The sequence below is a fragment of the Phocoena phocoena genome, chromosome 1 (genome assembly GCF_963924675.1).
Source record: "Phocoena phocoena chromosome 1, mPhoPho1.1, whole genome shotgun sequence".
NCBI classification, from domain to species: domain Eukaryota; kingdom Metazoa; phylum Chordata; class Mammalia; order Artiodactyla; family Phocoenidae; genus Phocoena; species Phocoena phocoena.
In genome coordinates, this window is record NC_089219.1 from 123,454,073 (window position 1) to 123,471,097 (window position 17,025).

The 17,025-nt window shown below is 44.7% G+C and overlaps 1 protein-coding gene across 1 annotated transcript in view; it reads right to left on the bottom strand.

The window, feature by feature from the left end:
• Positions 1 to 12,996: 12,996 nt before the first annotated feature.
• The window catches only part of FAM78B (family with sequence similarity 78 member B), a 91,413-nt gene continuing 87,384 nt past the window's right edge, over positions 12,997 to 17,025 (bottom strand). Inside the window, exon 2 of the mRNA XM_065890543.1 lies at positions 12,997 to 13,741. Within this exon, the coding sequence (XP_065746615.1) occupies positions 13,219 to 13,741 (523 nt within the window). The 3' untranslated portion in view covers positions 12,997 to 13,218. The remainder of the gene's footprint in view (positions 13,742 to 17,025) is intronic.

Consider the following 17,025-nt stretch of genomic DNA (forward strand, 5'->3'; position numbering starts at 1 on the left):
AGAGAAGGCAATATCCCAGAAGTCTTAACCGCCTTCGGGAGCTCAAACTCTTCCAAATATCTTGTTTTAGTCTGACCTTGGGTAGCAAGTGTTAAGCTAAAGGAAAATCATTTAGCAAAAGCAAAGCAGAAACTGATCAAAGGGTGCTCTAGGGAGGAGTGGAGGTGGGGAGAGGATGGAAGGGCAAGATCTGCCCTCTGTGTTTCTAGAATTTCTTCTTCCCCCAATTTCACAGCACTGAGTCACAGACTAAGATAGTGCATTATCAGGGAGAAGGATGAGGACCCCTTTCTGTTCCTTACTCAACGTCATCCAGCTTCTTTCTCATCTGAGACTTGCCTTCTGCACCAACAGTGATTGCAGCGCTCTGCCTTAGCCTGCAAGTTTTCCTAGCTGGGTAGGACTTCTGCATCTGCCCTCAGTATGTCCCTGGGACCTTCCCTGGGCTTTTTGGAAAACCAGGCACTGCATCTTTAAGGACCAAATGAAAAAGAAAAGAGACGTTGTTGTTGTTGTTGTTGAATACATACTGTATTTAACATTTTTTTTAATCCCAGAGAAGTGAAATGCAACATCTGTTTGAGTTTATGTAACATCCAAAGACTGACGACTCAGAATTTCCTAATTAAAGTCATTTTTAAGGCACTCTGCAGAGCCAGCTTTCATCTCTTCCTTCGTTGGGTTTTTCTCCAAACTGTAGCAGAATACCTGGGTTCTCTTTCTTCAGAGTGATACACACATGCTCATGCTTTTAACCTGCTCTTTGTCCTGACGACACCGAAAAACAGCACAATTCCAATTGGGAAACAGGAAAGGAAGGAAATACACGTGGGGAGATGGGTGAGGAGAGCATGGAGAGAACATCCAAGTCGATGAACTGATGTGGTAGGAGAAGAAAAGAGAAGGAGCAGAAGGGAAATGGAACAGGGTAGGGTGGGCCAGATGGCTGGCGGCCGGTGAAAAATAGGCTACATTTCCCAGTGCGATTTCAATTAATTTAGCTGGTTCCTTTTTTTTTTTCTTTTCATTTTTAAACATAGGGCCGGTATAAGAGAGGTGTCTCAAAATTATGGAAAGTGTATATAGGTTAAGTGTGCTTGACTGTGCTCATGCACTGATGAAGGTTTGATTTTAGAGAGAGGTATGATTTGAGGGGTTGTAAAAAGTCCCCCTCTGATAAAAAATAAACTCCCCTACTGGCCCACCACTATGCCTGAAATTCCCACCATGAGGGCCACTCCTTCAGATTAAGGCATTTATCTGTAGCCCCTATTAAGACGTAAATGTCACCTGGGAGGGGTAACAATCAACTCTTTCGCACCCACTGACTGAACTGTCTGTCATCTATCAGAGAGTAGGGCCCTGAGAGATGGGACGTAGGGCAGGGACATTCTGACTAATGGGGAAACAAGGCTTGGTGATATGCGATACAGGAGAGGGACCAGCTGGGCTGCTGAGGGTGTGCTTGACATAGTAGTTGCCCCGGGAGGTTACTTGGGGGCAAGAGAGTAACCTTTGAGGGAGATGGGGTAGCAAAAACAATCCTTCCCACATCACAAGTTTCCCTAGGCTGCGTGTGTGCGTGTGTGTGTGTGTGTGTGGTGTGTCTAACAGTTTTTAGATATTACAACATTCTGTGTATATATCCAATATAGAATTCACTTGGGTCTATTATGAACGTAGTATATCTCTATGATTTGTATATAGTGTGTGCACATGTGTACACACACACACACACATTTACTCACACTCAGCAGTGGAGATCTCGTAAGTGTGAAATGTGAGGTGTCCCTTATTAGCCATCTGGGGTATGGATTGTCCAATTCTTGGGGAAAGGACTGGCTTGGGGCAATGTGACTCCTTTCTCTGTTATCAGTAGACCTGCATTCAATTCAGGTGGCTCTGCAGAAATGGCCAAGGCTTGGGTTATAAAGACTGGGCACGGGCATTCCCATCTGGATTGGGATTTGGAGAATAAATGTCTCCAGCTTTGGAGTTTGGGAGCCTGGGGGAAGGGCAAATAGAGAAAGAATCTGGGTAAGGGTAGGTTTCTGCTCTGAGAAAAGCTGGAAGTTGTCTGAGAGCAGCCCCCAGGCTGGGTGCAGGCACCAGCCTCTATGTATAACTGGAGGGGCCTTCCAGCTCTCCAGGGATCTGCTCAGGTTGGTTGACCTGATGGGCAAAGTTCAGTGGGAAGGGTCAGAGATGGGGAAGGTTCAGGGCTGGAGGAATGGGAAGAGAACTCATCATTCCTCAATGGCCTTTTCCTATTCTTGGTGCTGAAGAAAGCTTGGGAAATAAAGGATGAAGGATGTGGGTGGTGGGAAGAAGCAAAGGAGAGAAGACACTAGAAGTGCTTCTCAACTCTAGTCTCACGTTAGAATCCTCTGCGTGACCTTTTAAAAATACCAGGGCCAGGCTACCCCCAGAGATTCTGCTGGAATGAGCTGGGGAGGGGACCAGAACTGGGTTTTCCGTAAGCTCCTCAGGTGTCTTTAATGTGCATGTGGCATTAGTTAAGAAGACAGCACCAGAGCAATTGAGAAGTCTGGTTCTGAGATGGTCAGGCTGGAGCTGAGTGGCTAGTCACCATCATGCACATGAAGAAGGAGAAGGGGAGGACTGATCTGAGGGGGTAGGGTTAGGGGCTTCTGAGAGCTTCTATTTGGACAGTCAAGCCTCTGCTGATGTGTGTGGCTTTACAGCCTCACTAGCTGGTGGTTTCTAACCCCACCTCTGGTTCAAATCTGCTTGAGGTGGAGGTGTTTGGGCAGAGGGAGAGAATTTCCCCCACTGTTTTCTGTCATTTAAAAGAGAAATAATTCACTGTGCCCCATGGGGCCAAGAAGACAAATTCTGGGGCTGGGTGCTTCAAAGATGGGAGTAGATTTTCTGCTCTATGATAAATACATATTTCATAAATAAATCAATAAACAAGGCAATAAATAAAATAATGCACACACTTTTTGCCTTCTTAGGGTGGTTCTTCCCTCACCCCACTGATCCTAGTGACATACACTTTGCCCTTGGTCACCCGAAGGTACCCAGCCTGGCCATGTAGGGGAAATAAGACTGCTTTGGCGCTGGCTCTCCAAGGATCAGAGAAATCTAGAGAGAGTGTTAACACTGGCCACCCACGTGGAGAAGGGAGAAAGAGGGGAGATACATACTCCCTCTCTTTTTCACCCAAAAGTGTAGGCAGGGCAGGCAGGGTTTGGGAACCAATGCTGGAACATTTTAGGTATCTGAAGTCCAAGCTGACCAGTACTTCATCCCAGCTTCACTTAGAGGGATATGCATGGACTTGAGATCTGGATGGACCCACTCTTTCCACACAAAAAGATACAGCAGGCATGGGCCTCCCTGGTGGCGCAGTGGTTGAGAGTACGCCTGCCGATGCAGGGGACACGGGTTCGTGCCCCGGTCCAGGAAGATCCCACATGCCGCGGAGCGGCTGGGCCCGTGAGCCATGGCCGCTGAGCCTGCGCGTCCAGAGCCTGTGCTCCGCAACGGGAGAGGCCGCAACAGTGAGAGGCCCGCGTACCGCAAAAAAAAAAAAAAAAAAAAGATACAGCAGGCACAACTCTCACTTTAACACAGCTCCCCAGGAGCCAACCAGCCAGCCAGCTAGCCCATGGAGACTGCTGCATGGCACGTGGTGGGGTGGGAGAGGTACAGGTCATGGGATGAGGGGATGGGAGGATGGCGAGGAGACAGGTAGGATGGCACCCGTTTTAATGGGAAATCAGCTGTCCAGGGCTTCAGCTTCTGGAGCCACCAGCCATCGCTCATTTCGTCCTCTTTAGTCTCTGCCATGTGGTTCTGCTCCTGGGTGTGCCTTGTCCTACTAGGTGACCTGTATGTGGACATGGAGACATGTAAATAAAATGGGCATTAAGACAGTGACCAAAGAATGTCATTCCTTAAAAGCAGATGTTCATAATCTGGGTTCCATAAATAGATTGCAAGGGGACAACGACCCTGAGATTTTTATGCAAAATTATGGGTACTTATTTACATATGCATTGCTCTGTCAAGATGGTCTATAGCATTTATGTGGTTCTTTAAAAAATGATTAAAAACTAAAATAATATTAAGGGATTCTAGATTGTTTATAGGGGTAACCCATCAGCAAGGCACAAAAGGATCTATAGAAATGGGTGGGAATTCCAGACCCTCCATGGCCTTGGTTCTCAGCATCTAAAAGCACAAGGTAATTTGCAAGAATCGCTGATTCACCAGAACCCTATGGCTCACCCAGTATACCTGTGCATGGGCACATATTTCAACTGTGCTAAAACTTTTTGAATATGCCTGTATTATTCAACTTGAAGTTGTCAATCAGTTTTTCTTTAAAAAAAGAAAAAATTTTGCCACTATTTTTTGGGGTACTTGTATATATTGCTTCATGTAATAGTGGTGGTCCTAACGAAGAAGTGGTGAACTGAAGTTTTAAAATAAAAAGGGTATTTTTGAACGTATGAAAGGAGTTGCTCTGAGGTAAATCCAAGCATCGGACATCTTCCTCTTTCTTCCCTGATCAATTTTGTATGCTTTGTTTCGTTGGAGTATTGACATGCTGGGTTTGCTTACAGGGATGTACTGCTATAATGGCATAACTAGTTCTTATGATTCTAAATGAACACTGTTGCATTTTCAAATTTTATGCATGGTTTCAGTTTCAGAAAGAAGCCAAATTCCAAGTTCTTATAGAGATGGTCAAATAAACTTGTTCCAATTGTTTGAAGTTTGCAGACAACCCCGTTATACATGCAAGTGGGGAGTTAGTAGCCTAGAAGCCATTCTAGAAACTGTCCCGCCCTACACCTTGTGCTCTGGAATAGCTACCATGCTCTAGTGTCAATGAATGCGAGTTCCTCTTCCTGCGGTGAGCGATTGGTCAGAGGCACTGATTGCGCTAGGCTCTGCCAGCCCTTGATGTTGCGCATGGCACAGAGTGACAGACATGGTAGGTGATGGGGGAGAGTAGAGTACCAAGTGCGTACAGGTGTGCAGAGGCTTTGAGACTATTCATATTATATTAATTACACAGTAAGGATGCCTTTGGGTTAGCATAATTTTTGTACAAAAAATATTTTAACTGCATGGTTGAGTTCTGTCTATCAGTTTTCCCCAAGGCAAGGCACAAGAAGGTCAGAGCTCTATGTCAGTGTGCTCCCACAAGCCTAAAACCTTTAAAGGGGTGACTGTGGCACTGAGGACAGGTCTTCTTCCCATTTTACAGATGGAAAAGTGCAGTTGACCTGCATAATAAAGTCAATTCAAAAATCAGGCCTCAGGGGTCTCAGATTTCCTGGTCCACTAGACCCTCCTGAGCATTTGAAATAGGCTTGGGAGATGCTTCCTTCTTTACTGAAGAGGAAAAGACAAGACTGTTTCGGATGCAGAAAGTTGGGAATCCAAGTGAATTTAGAGTTGCTTATTCTCTCATAAGAAATGCCACATTTCCTTTCTGATAAACATGCCCAAAGAAGGCATTTGTCTTTTTTGATTTTGTGAGTGGCTCCTAGGAGCAGGTCTTTTCTTGCTATTTCAGTAGACCCATGAGATTCTCCAGGTGAGATGGTAGATGAGTCTTTAGTCCCTGATGTGTGTGTGTGTGTGTGTGTGTGTGTGTGTGTATGCATGCGCACTGTGCATGAAGAGGTAAGTGGGGTAGTGCCTCAGTCCCTGTTCACCTGATATGCATACGCAGAGTCCTTCTTTCTTTCCTAATTAATTAGAAGTAATAGCTTTCTATAGTTTCTGGTGCGTGAGGGAATGAAGTGGGAAATAATCTAATTGGCTGTCTTGCTTTCAAAGCCCAGTTTATTGAAATAGTTCTTAGCCTGAAGTGCATGTATTATCCTTCCTGTTATTTTTCCAATTAACGTTTCATTGGATCACATCTGTGTGGAATATTCTAATTGGTTTGAAGGGTGGGGGTGATGGGATGAGAGCAGATGGAAAGAGAACCAGCTGTTCCCTTCATCACCAGAGCCGTGCATGTACTGATGTGGCTGTAGGTTTTCCCCAGTGCGTTTCTTTAGAAGAGCTCAAAGAGCTTGACAGAGTGCTGCCTTGTCACCTTAGCCATCCTCACTGAGCTCTTGGGCCAGACAGGTAGACCAAGGGAGCACTTGCCAAGATTCTGGGATTCCTTTTGTGATGTGTGACTCCAGAGGGGAAAATGAGTGGCTTCCAAAGTTTCCTGTGAGCATTGTCTACCTGCTGGCTCTGTTTAGCCTGGAACATAGTAGACACCCCCTACAAATACTTGTAAGAGTGAGTATCCGGAGGGGTCTCACAACACCCTCCCATATCTGCTCTTCTTGTGAAGAGAACAGTGCATAGAAGATGGCACAAAGCAGGGCTGGGGCTGGGGTGAGGCAAGCCAGGTGCCGAGGGCAGACACTGAAGGGGGCTCCCTCTCAGCAGATACAGAATCAGAGCTTGCAAACAGGAGTGAGCACCTTCTTAGATTTTCCAGCCCAGGCACCTTGGTTGGTTTACGCTAGTCCCGGGTCTGGCCTGAAGCAAAGCATTCCGTCCTCCCTGCTGTCTCCTCCCTGCTGCTAGTGATGCTGGGTCTCAGCCAGAATGAGGTCAGCCCCAAACTCAGCCATCTCTCCATTCAAACGCTTCACATGCACCACTCTCAGAGCCCCTCACAGTCTCCGGGGAGGTTTGAGTGCAGCTGGGCTGCGGCCGCTCTGTGTCTCGGCCTTGTCCCCTCACTGCTGTAATTCGAATGTCTATATTCCCTTCTCCCGGGCATTTCTGACCCAGCATTCAGCTGTTTTAAGGGTCAGGCCACGTTTTCTGGGTTAGTGAAGGACAAATAGGAGCCCTGAGGCAGAGAAGAGCCTCCTTTGCAAGGCCACGTGGCCTGCTACCCAAAGGCCTGTTTTCACATTTGCCTTGGTGAGAAGAGATAGTAGGCTCTTGTCAGGACCACTCTCCAGCTGGGCAAAATTACCTTTCTCCCCAGAAAGTCTGTGGTGGGGCCCACCTGGCAGTGAGGCACAGATTGGGGTTTGGGGCAGGGAGCCTTGGGAAGTAGCCCTGAAGCAGGCTATGTGGCTGGTCCAGATGGGGCCATGTGGAATAGGGCTATAGCAGGCAAGGCCGGCAGAGAGAGGGGCCACAGCCAAATATGCCTCCACGGTGGTGAGACAGCTTAGGGGTGGAGGCAGCGTTGGAAAAAGTATTTCCTCCTTTTATGTGCACCCACGTGACCAAATCTGTAATGTTACCTACAAACTGTGGCGTCCCAGCCAAGATCTGGGGCATCAAAAACCGTCCACGGACAGACAGGCCAGTGGAGACCCACATGAAATTATATATACATATAATGCTAATAATTTTTCCCTCTGTATCCCTTGCCTGAGCCAGTGACAGGAAAAACATAGCTGTCCCTGGCTGGCTTCTCCAGGAGACTTAAACTAGGCAAATTGTGCTGGGATTTCAAGTCCAGCCCAGATCTGATCAACCTTTTTTCCTTTCCAGAAGGAAAGGAACTCTTGGAATTCCAGCTCTAAATTCTGCCCAAAGCTGCTTTCTACAGGGCTATGCAGCGGTCTCCTTTCTTTTCTTGACTGCCAGGGTCCAGTTCTCTCCATCAAGGTGTCTGGGGGCAGGGGGAGCTCAAAAACCCCACCTTCCCCCAAGGCCATGTCTCCCTTGGCAGGGACAGTGGGTTTCCCTGAGATGGTCTTGGGCGTCCAGTTCAATGGCACTTGAGGACCTGCAACTAACCCTGGGCCCCATGATTCTACTGAAGTGACAAAACCTTACATCAGGCAGCACTTTAGACATTGTGGAGTGTTTCCAGACATTATCCTGCTGTGTCTTCCTGACTATGATGTTGGCTGGGCGGTATTAGTGGCTCAGTTAACAAAGGAGAAAACTGAGGCTGAGATGAATTACGTGATTTCCTAGAGGTCTAGTTCATCAGCTGCGTTTAGAAAACTCAAGTCATGCTGAGGTCTTGGGCTCTGGCCTCCTGACTCAGAGTACTCTTCCAAGGTGGAAGAGGAGAGAAATCACCTGAGGGCACAGACCCTGAGACAGCTGAACCCAGACTCTTCAGGACAGCTTATTCTGTCTGGACAAAGTGCATCCAGAGATCCATTAGGGTGACCCTGCAAAGGCTCCCTCTGCTAGTCAGTCAGCCCTGCCTGAGGACTAGCAGTGGCTGGACAGGCAGAGAAGGATGCCTGCGTTTAACTAGGGAGAAAATGCTCTGTGAGACTGGAGTAAAAGTGTGGTGCCAGAAGACTGAAATTCAAATCTTAAGAGCACCACAATTAGTGTGACCTTGGACAGGTCACTTGACTTTCAAATCCCTCGTCAGTAAAGTGGGGATATAAAGCAGACCTTATAAGATTGTTGAGAATCAAATGACAATATTTTTGTGTCTGTGCTATGCAAACTGCAAAATACTGATCAAATGGGAGTTATTGTCATTAATAACAATAAGAAGAGAAAGATTAGACCAATACTAAGATTTTTTGTCTTGATTAGAGATGTTTTTTACTCCACACAAAGGAAGGTAAAAACCCTTTGTAAACTGTAAAGCACTGCAGACCTCAAAAGAATTATTAGGAGGACTGAGGTTAGTTAGTGATGGGATCCACCATGGGAGGGAGCATGGCTGACCAAGGAGAGCAACTGCAGTCCGTCTCCCTAGAGGCATTCCTATAAGAGTGTTTAAGGATGGCCAAACAACCTTGGCTGTCCTCTGGCCACTGAGCTGGCAACTCTTCTGAAGGCCTTCCATAGGCAGATGTCCTACCAGGGAAACTGGAACCAGATGTACTCAAGATCTCAGAAGAAATTAACGGCAATAAGACTCTGGGGTAAAAATATCTCTGGGCACTGAGCTTGCTTACTCCACTCCCTTTCTATCTAAGGATCTTTTAGGCTTAATTATAGAGTTCGGGCATTCATTGGGGTTTTAATTAATTTTCTTTTCAGCTTGAAGCATGTGTGAGTGTAGCGGGTCTGTGTGTGTGTGTGTGTTTACATCTTTCTTTGCAACTCAGTCGGGAGCTGGCTCTGGCAATGTTTAATTGTGCCCTCAGTTCTAGCAAGAACGTTCAAGGTGCCAACCGGAGCTTGGAAAGCCATTGTTTCCAATACCTCTGCCCTACATGCTGCTCCTGACACACCGAGGGATGGCGGGTGGCAGGGCCTTGCTCAGCTGGGACCTCAGCTATGGGATGCATGCTTTCCTCCTCCTTTTGTGCTCATGGTGTTTCAGGGATTCTCAGACCAGGAGAGCAGATTTCCTACTCCACTAATTACCAGTACTGTGTTAAGAGATGCCGAGTGACAGCCAACTCCCACACTGCAGCCCCCGACAGGCTTTCTTCTGGGCAGATCTCCCTGGGGATTACACAGTTTTCTGCATAAGAAAACAGTATTACTTCTCTTATTTTAATATGTCCACTTAGTAGACTGGTAGGGACTACATGACTGTGTGGGTGCAAGTGACTTGCTTTCTCCTTTCCTTCGTTCTCTTTTGTGCTCTCTAGGCAGGGAACAACGCGGGAGGTACCACGGTATAGTGTAATAGCATGGGACTTGGAGCCAAGTGGCTCAGTTTGAATCCTAACTCATGACATTTTCTATTTGTGTGCCTATGGATAAGTCACTTAACTCCTTTGGATCTCAATTTATTGTCTGTAAAAAGGGGATAATAATAGCAATATCAACAACAATATTGCACTCATAAGACTGTCCGGGGATGAGAAAATGCATGTGGAAGCCTTTTGTAAAATGCTCCATAAATTGTAGTTCTTTTATTTTACTGCTCAGAACTACTGCTGAGAACATGATTTTGACCTGTGAGATATTCCTAGCACCAGGGAAGAGGGAGTTGCAAAAAGGCCCATGGAAGGGGAGGCAGAGAATGAACTCGCCTCCAACCTTCCTGGGTGCTGTGGACCAAAGCAATGAACTGGGAATGTAGGATGCTGCAAAGGGCCCAGATTAAGAGTTCAGTCTCAGAACAGCTTGCATAGGTAAAAGGAAACCAGGAACATTCATTTTTTGAACATACTTGTGACAAGGATTGCCCTCTATTCTTTAAAGGATGGATTCAATTGTCTCTAGTGCTAAAAGGGTGAATGGCTCAAGGTTGGTGACAATGCTTTGGCTGGAGACAAGGGGAAAACTGTGGGTCTTAGGTAAGTGTGACCATGCTGTGATCTGAGATATGGGAGACCTAGGGTCTTCTCTTGGCTCTGCTGCTAATTATGACCCCTTGAATGATGTGACCCTGAATAGATGAGCTAATATAGCTCGACCTCAATTTCCTTGAGATCATGGAATAAAAAATCTCAAAGGTGACTAAAGAATCTATGACCTAATGAAATGCTCTTTTCCACACAGGAATTAAAAACTCTTGTGCCAACTGTTGTGTGTATATGTGTTTAGAATCCAAATATAGTACTAAGACCACCCAACTAAAACCTAATCAAGGCACCACAGGAGCCCCTTTAAGCTGACGGTGTCTGGCATCAGACCCAGGGACTGTCAGGGGAAGAAAGGCCTCATGGGAGGATGGGGGTGACCCCAACAGAGATTTCAAGGTGAATTCTCTCTTGTTGGAGAGTTTCATTCGGCAATATCCTGATTAGCTGAAAGGTAATGATCTAAGGATGACAGAAAGAAAAGGGATCATTTCCTTGTACAGCAACTATAACTTTAAAATAATAGGCTGCAGGGCAATAGAGCATTCTGCCAGGCTGATTTCAGAATTGAGAGACCCAACTATGGAGTTCGCAACAGTATCACTGACAATAATCATAATGTATATTTGCACAGTGCCTTTAACTTTCATAAGCACTTTCCCATCTACTTTTCTCATTTTTGTTGTTACATAATTTTCCAGAAAACTTGTGGGAGGTCATTTCTTTTAAAACTCTGAAAAGTGTGAGTTTTCAGTAGGAACAAGTCTAACTAAGTATGTAGCACCTTGCTTTATAAATACGATAAAAGTTATGCTATAAACATAATTGTGTAAGTAATGTCTTATTTTAACGGGCAGAAATCTTGTGTAGTATTTTGCAATGTAAAAAATACTTCCTCATTAACCTTCTGTTTGTTACAATTTTAGATTTTTAAATATCAGGTTTTCTTAAAGTAGGGCCAACAGGGATTGGATTCCAGGATAAGTATCCACACTCCAGAATTCCACAAGGGTAGCATCTAATGCATTCACAGGGAGAGAGTCCTGTTTCTGACATCAGTGTGGAAATTAAGCAGTTTTATATTTAAACCATGGAGCTCTCTGGGACTACCTCTCCCATAAAACAAGGAGGCATAACATGGGAAGCGACAGAGGAATCCAAATGTAATAGCTGAATTATTTCTAAATGGAATGTCTCCAGGTCTTCTGTGAGTCACCGATGTGTCATTAACGTGGTATTATAAATAGCTCAGTTTGCCATCAATAACTGATCTATAAGAGAGTAGCTGGTGGTTGGGGTGTGAGATTAACACTACATAATTTGGAGTGGATTTGTTAACCCTCTCACGTAAATAAGCACCATCTCCTGGGACCTGAAGTGACCTGAAATAAATTAGACTAAATTGCGTTTTTAATAAAAGTAATAAACAAGTCCTCCTGTTTTTTATTCTCCATTTTCAAACTCTGATAAAAGACAGGTCACTGGAGCCAACCATGGGATTGTAATAATTGTGTTGAATCGTAACTCTCTCATCTCTGAAATTAGGCTGGCAGTATCCACCCATAAAATCCACGATGATATTATGAGAGTTTTATAATTATTTTGCATGGGGGGGGGGGTTTGAACAAGGATCTATCTATCATCTGTCTATCTATCTATCATCTATCTATCAATCAAAATCAGCACTATGGAGAATAACAGGAAAAGCTCTTTTTGTAGTGATTTAAAAGCTCTTTCTGTGGTGATCCATATGGTAAAGACTGGATACTTTTAAAAGTTTATATTGGCCTGACTAGAGATCTCAGCAATACAGGTTTGCTTACTGTGAGTAACTCAGATTTTCATGAAGAGTCTGAAGTTAAGACGTATGAAGCACTTTCTCACAAATGCTCAAGCAGTTAGAGTTGAGCTTCTGTGAGGCTGAGCTAAAATAAACATATATAGGTACACAGTATATGTACTGGGTATGCGTAAAGCCTATAAGCACACATGCAGGTACAGCTGGCAAATCTGCTAGTAATTATGCTATATATATCCTGGCATGTGTGCTTGCATGTGTGAACGTGTAACAGTAAAAATACTATTCTTGTAGAAATGTCCTTGAAACTCTACCTGGGTTCATGGCTTATAAACAATTATCTTTTTGTAAATTTAGGGCTGGTAATGGGAACAGAATAAGCAGCTGTAAACAAAATCACAATTCGGGTTTCACTAAAAACATGGTGAAGGCCCCAAATATCACAGCTATTGCAGAATACAGAACTATCTATCCAAATACTGTGATTGAGGATACTTTAAATAAGCAGTTTTTGGAAAGAGGTGGGTAGATGGAACCATTGAGAGTCACCATCAGTTAGAACTACGGTCAGCAACTTGGACAGTTCCTAGGAGGCTCTCCCTCAGAATGGAACCAATATCATGTCTCCAGTTTTCTTAGCGTTTCTTTCATTCCAGTGAGTGTGTTGATGATTAACTAAGACATGCACAGGTATTATTTTGCAATAACAAATTATTCCCTCCTCCTTCCATTGCCCATTCTCTTCACCACCTGACTTTCCTTCCAACCCTTTCCCCAGCACCCTCCAGTTGGGCAGTGGAACTGTATGTCTTACAAACACCTGGTGTGGATGTTTTCACTCCCACTTCTAATTGGTTGGGAAGCAGCATTTGCCACAGGCACTGTTTAATTTTGTTTCCGTCCCCTGCATCTCACAGGAAAGAAATGGTCAATAGTTCAAAGGATCATCCTGGTCAGCTCCAAAATATGGCTACTTGCATGGTAATCACAGCAAGTCTGTCAAATCAGTGATTTCTTTATTCCTAAAAGGAAGGGATTTTCCCTAAGGATTATGGTTCTACCACCCAAGGAGCAGCTCTACTCTTCACAAGTGGCTGCAAAGGCTGGCAAACCACGAGGTCTGCTTTGGCTCAGAAACTCAGTTTGGCTCCTGCCACCCCTGGCAACCTCACTGTGTGTCTCAGTGGCGTGTGCTCCACACACAGTCAGGCCAGTCTGCTTCTACTTAGGAGGGATCACAACCAGAGGTGGCCCCCGCTTGGGCCTCCACATGAGGACCTGGGCATCGTTGGCATTGGGTTTCACTAGTGCGTTGGGGGGGATAGGTTCCATCCGGCTCAGGATCCGGGGCTGCTCCTGCTGAGTCCTGCCCACCAGCCGGGCCCGTTGCCCCAAGAGCTGAAGAGGGTCCACCTCAATGTCCACCCTCATCCTCCACTTGATTGTCTGCAGAATGATCTTCTCTTTCGTGGTGGTGTTCATGGCCACCAGCCAGGTAGTGAAACTTTGGTCCCTCTTGATCCTCGTGAGCAGTGGCACATTGCTGTCACTCACTGGCACTGCCCATGTCACACTGGGGTAGAAATTGTCATTCATGCTGACGGAGAACCTGGAGATCTTGTTGGTGGGGCCAACCAGGGTCACAGTTTCTGTGGTGTTCCCGTACCAAGGGTAGCTCACCCCATCTGAGTCACTGATGGCTTTTACTCTCCCTTCCCTCAAGTCAGGCAGTTCCCAGCTTGACCTGGCAAAGCAGAAGAGATGCACAAGAAAAGAAGAGGCTGAATGAATGTTTCAAAAGCTGGAGAGATGCCCACCACTTACTATCACAGTCAACTTGGGCAAAATGGGAAGTTCAGAGGGGAATTCAGGTCAAAAAGTTCTATGCTGTGCCGTTTCGGGATTAAATGAGAACAAATCAAAAATAAAAAAGCAATACCAGAACAAGTTAAATTAAGCCATAGCTGGTCCAACTGGAAGCAAAAAGCTCAAAGAAGCATTTATGAGACCCACAAAGAGGCATCAATTAGCTGGAATGGTGCAATGAGGCAACAATTAGCTGGAATGGTGCAATTGTAATGAACTACCTAGAGGCATTCGATTGCAAAAACCACTTTTTCAGGAAGTATCGCGTCTCTAAGGTTTGTTAAGAAAAGGTGGTGGTTGAAATCTGACATACTTGGAAGGAGGTATCAGGTGGAAAGGAGGGCAAAGGGAGGTAAGGTTAAAGGTTATACTGATTTCCTAGGAAATCAAAGTAGTAGAATTTCTACTCAAAAAAGAAAGTTGTTTAAATTCTAGTCATTGGCCAATCCAGCATTTAGAAGACAGACATAGAAACTGATAACACAGGAGATAATGGTCACCTTTGGGAAAACACTTCAATGTGCAAGTTGTGCCGTGGGCTGGCATACATAGTCTCTACTGTGTTGTTCTCCCATCAACTTTAAGTCCAGCCTGGAAGTCTAATTGCTTAGTTTAGCAAACTTGCCATTCTGGGTGCTTTGTTACTCCTAGCTGCTCCCAACCTTGAACAGAGGGAAGGAGGAGGATATGTGCCCTACTCTTAGCCCATGTGTCTCCCCCAGTGCTATGGACTACTCATCATCCTCATCATAGCTGATACTTACTGAATGCTTGCACTATTCCGACCACCGTGCTGAGTACTTTAATTATGTCATCTCAGTTAATGCACAAAATAAATACATTTTTATTTCCATTTACACATGAGAGGGTGGAGGCTTAAAGATGTTAAGGTACGTGCCAAGGGTTCTACAGATTGTAAGGCGTGGAGCTTGGAGTTGTCTGGCTCCAAAGTCTATGTTTTTGACCACCGTGCTACACTGCCTTCTGAAGTGTCCTCACATGATGCTGGAGGAAGCCAGAGCGGAGGGCATTCAGGCTATCCAGTGGGCTAGCAGCTCCCAGAGCTGCCATGGGAAGATGGACTGGGTCCTCCTAGGGGCAGACGTTTAGTCAGCAGAACCTGGCTATGCATCCTGCATAAATCCTTTCCTGGGACCAAGAATGACTCTCAGCAGTGTTGCATGAGAATTTAATAATTAAGGAAAGAAATGAGACTGTCCGCTCATCAGCTAAGAGGGGGAAGTCTTGTTCGAAATGAAGTTCTTCTCTTAGGAAGTGATAGAATATCCTACGACTTTATTTTTTCTTTTTAAATATTTTTATTGAAATATAGTTGAACAAAATATGTTACATGTGTGTAATATAATGATTCACAATTTTTAAAGCGTATACTCCACTTAGTTATTATAAAATATTGGCCATATTTCCTGTGTTGTACAATATATCCTTGTAGCTTATTTTATTATTTATTTATTCAGTTATTTTTTAGCATCTTTATCGGAGTATAATTGCTTTACAATGGCGTGTTAGTTTCTGCTTTATAACAAAGTGAATCAGCTATACATATACATATATCCCCATATCTCCTCCATCTTGCGTCTCCCTCCCACTCTCCTTATCCCACACTTCTAGGTGGTCACAAAGCACTGAGCTGACCTCCCTGTGCTATGCGGTTGCTTCCCACTAGCTATCTATTTTACATTTGGTAGTGTATATATGTCCATGCCACTCTCTCACTTCGTCCCACTTACCCTTCCCCCTCTCCGTGTCCTCAAGTCCATTCTTTATGTCTGCGTCTTTATTCCTGTCCTGCCGCTAGGTTCATCGGGACCGTAGTTTTTAGATTCCACATATATGTGTTAGCATATGGTATTTGTTTTTCTCTTTCTGACTTACTTCACTCTGTGTGACAGACTCTAGGTCCATCCACCTCACTACAAATGACTAAATTTCGTTTCTTTTTATGGCTCAGTAATATTCCATTGTATATATGTGCCACATCTTCTTTATTCATTCATCTGTTGATGGGCATTTAGGTTGCTTCCATGTCCTAGCTATTGTAAATAGAGCTGCAATGAACATTGTGGTACATGACTCTTATTGAATTATGGTTTTCTCAGGGTATATGCCCAGTAGTGGGATTGCTAGGTCGTACGGTAGTTCTATTTTTAGTTTTTTAAGGAACCTCCATACAGTTCTCCATAGTGGCTGTATCAATTTACATTCCCACCAACACTGCAAGAGGGTTCCCTTTTCTCCACACCCCCTCTCCAGCACGTATTGTTTGTAGATTTTTTAAAAAAATAAATCTATTTATTTCTTTCTTTAGTTTTGGCTGTGCTGGGTCTTTGTTGCTGCGCTAGGGCTTTCTCTAGTTGTGGTGAGCGGGGGCTGCTCTTTGTTGTGCTGTGAGGGCTTCTCGTTGCGGTGTCTTCTCTTGTTGCGGAGCATGGGCTCTAGGCATGCAGGCTTCAGTAGCTGTGGCTCATGGGCTCTAGAGTGCAGGCTCAGTAGTTGTGGAACACGGACTTAGTTGCTCTGTGGCATGTGGGATCTCCCATGCCCAGGGCTCGAACCCGTGTCCCCTGTATTGGCAGGTGGGTTCCCAACCGCTGCACCACCAGGGAAATGGCCATTTTGACTGGTATGAGGTGATACCTCGTAGTTTTGATTTGCATTTCTCTAACAATTAGTGATGTTGAGCATCCTTTCATGTGTTTGTTGGCAATCTGTATATCTTCTCTGGAGAAATGTCTATTTAGGTCTCTGGCCATGTTTGGATTGGGTTGTTCTTTTGATATGGAGCTGCATGAGCTGCTTGTAAATTTTGGAGATTAATCCCTTGTCAGTTGCTTCATTTGCAAATATTTTCTCTCTTTATGAGGGTTGCCTTTTCATCTTGTTTATGGTTTCCTTTGCTGTGCAAAAGCTTTTAAGTTTCATTAGGTCCCATTTGTTTAATTTTGTTTTTATTTCCATTCCTCTAGGAGGTGAGTCAAAAAGGATCTTGCAGTGATTTATGTCATAGAGTGTTCTGCCTATGTTTTCCTCTAAGAGTTTTATAATGTCTGGCCTTACCTTTAACTCTTTAATCCATTTTGAGTTTATTTTTGTGTATGGTGTTAGGAAGTGTTCTAATTTACTTCTTTTAAATGTAGCTCT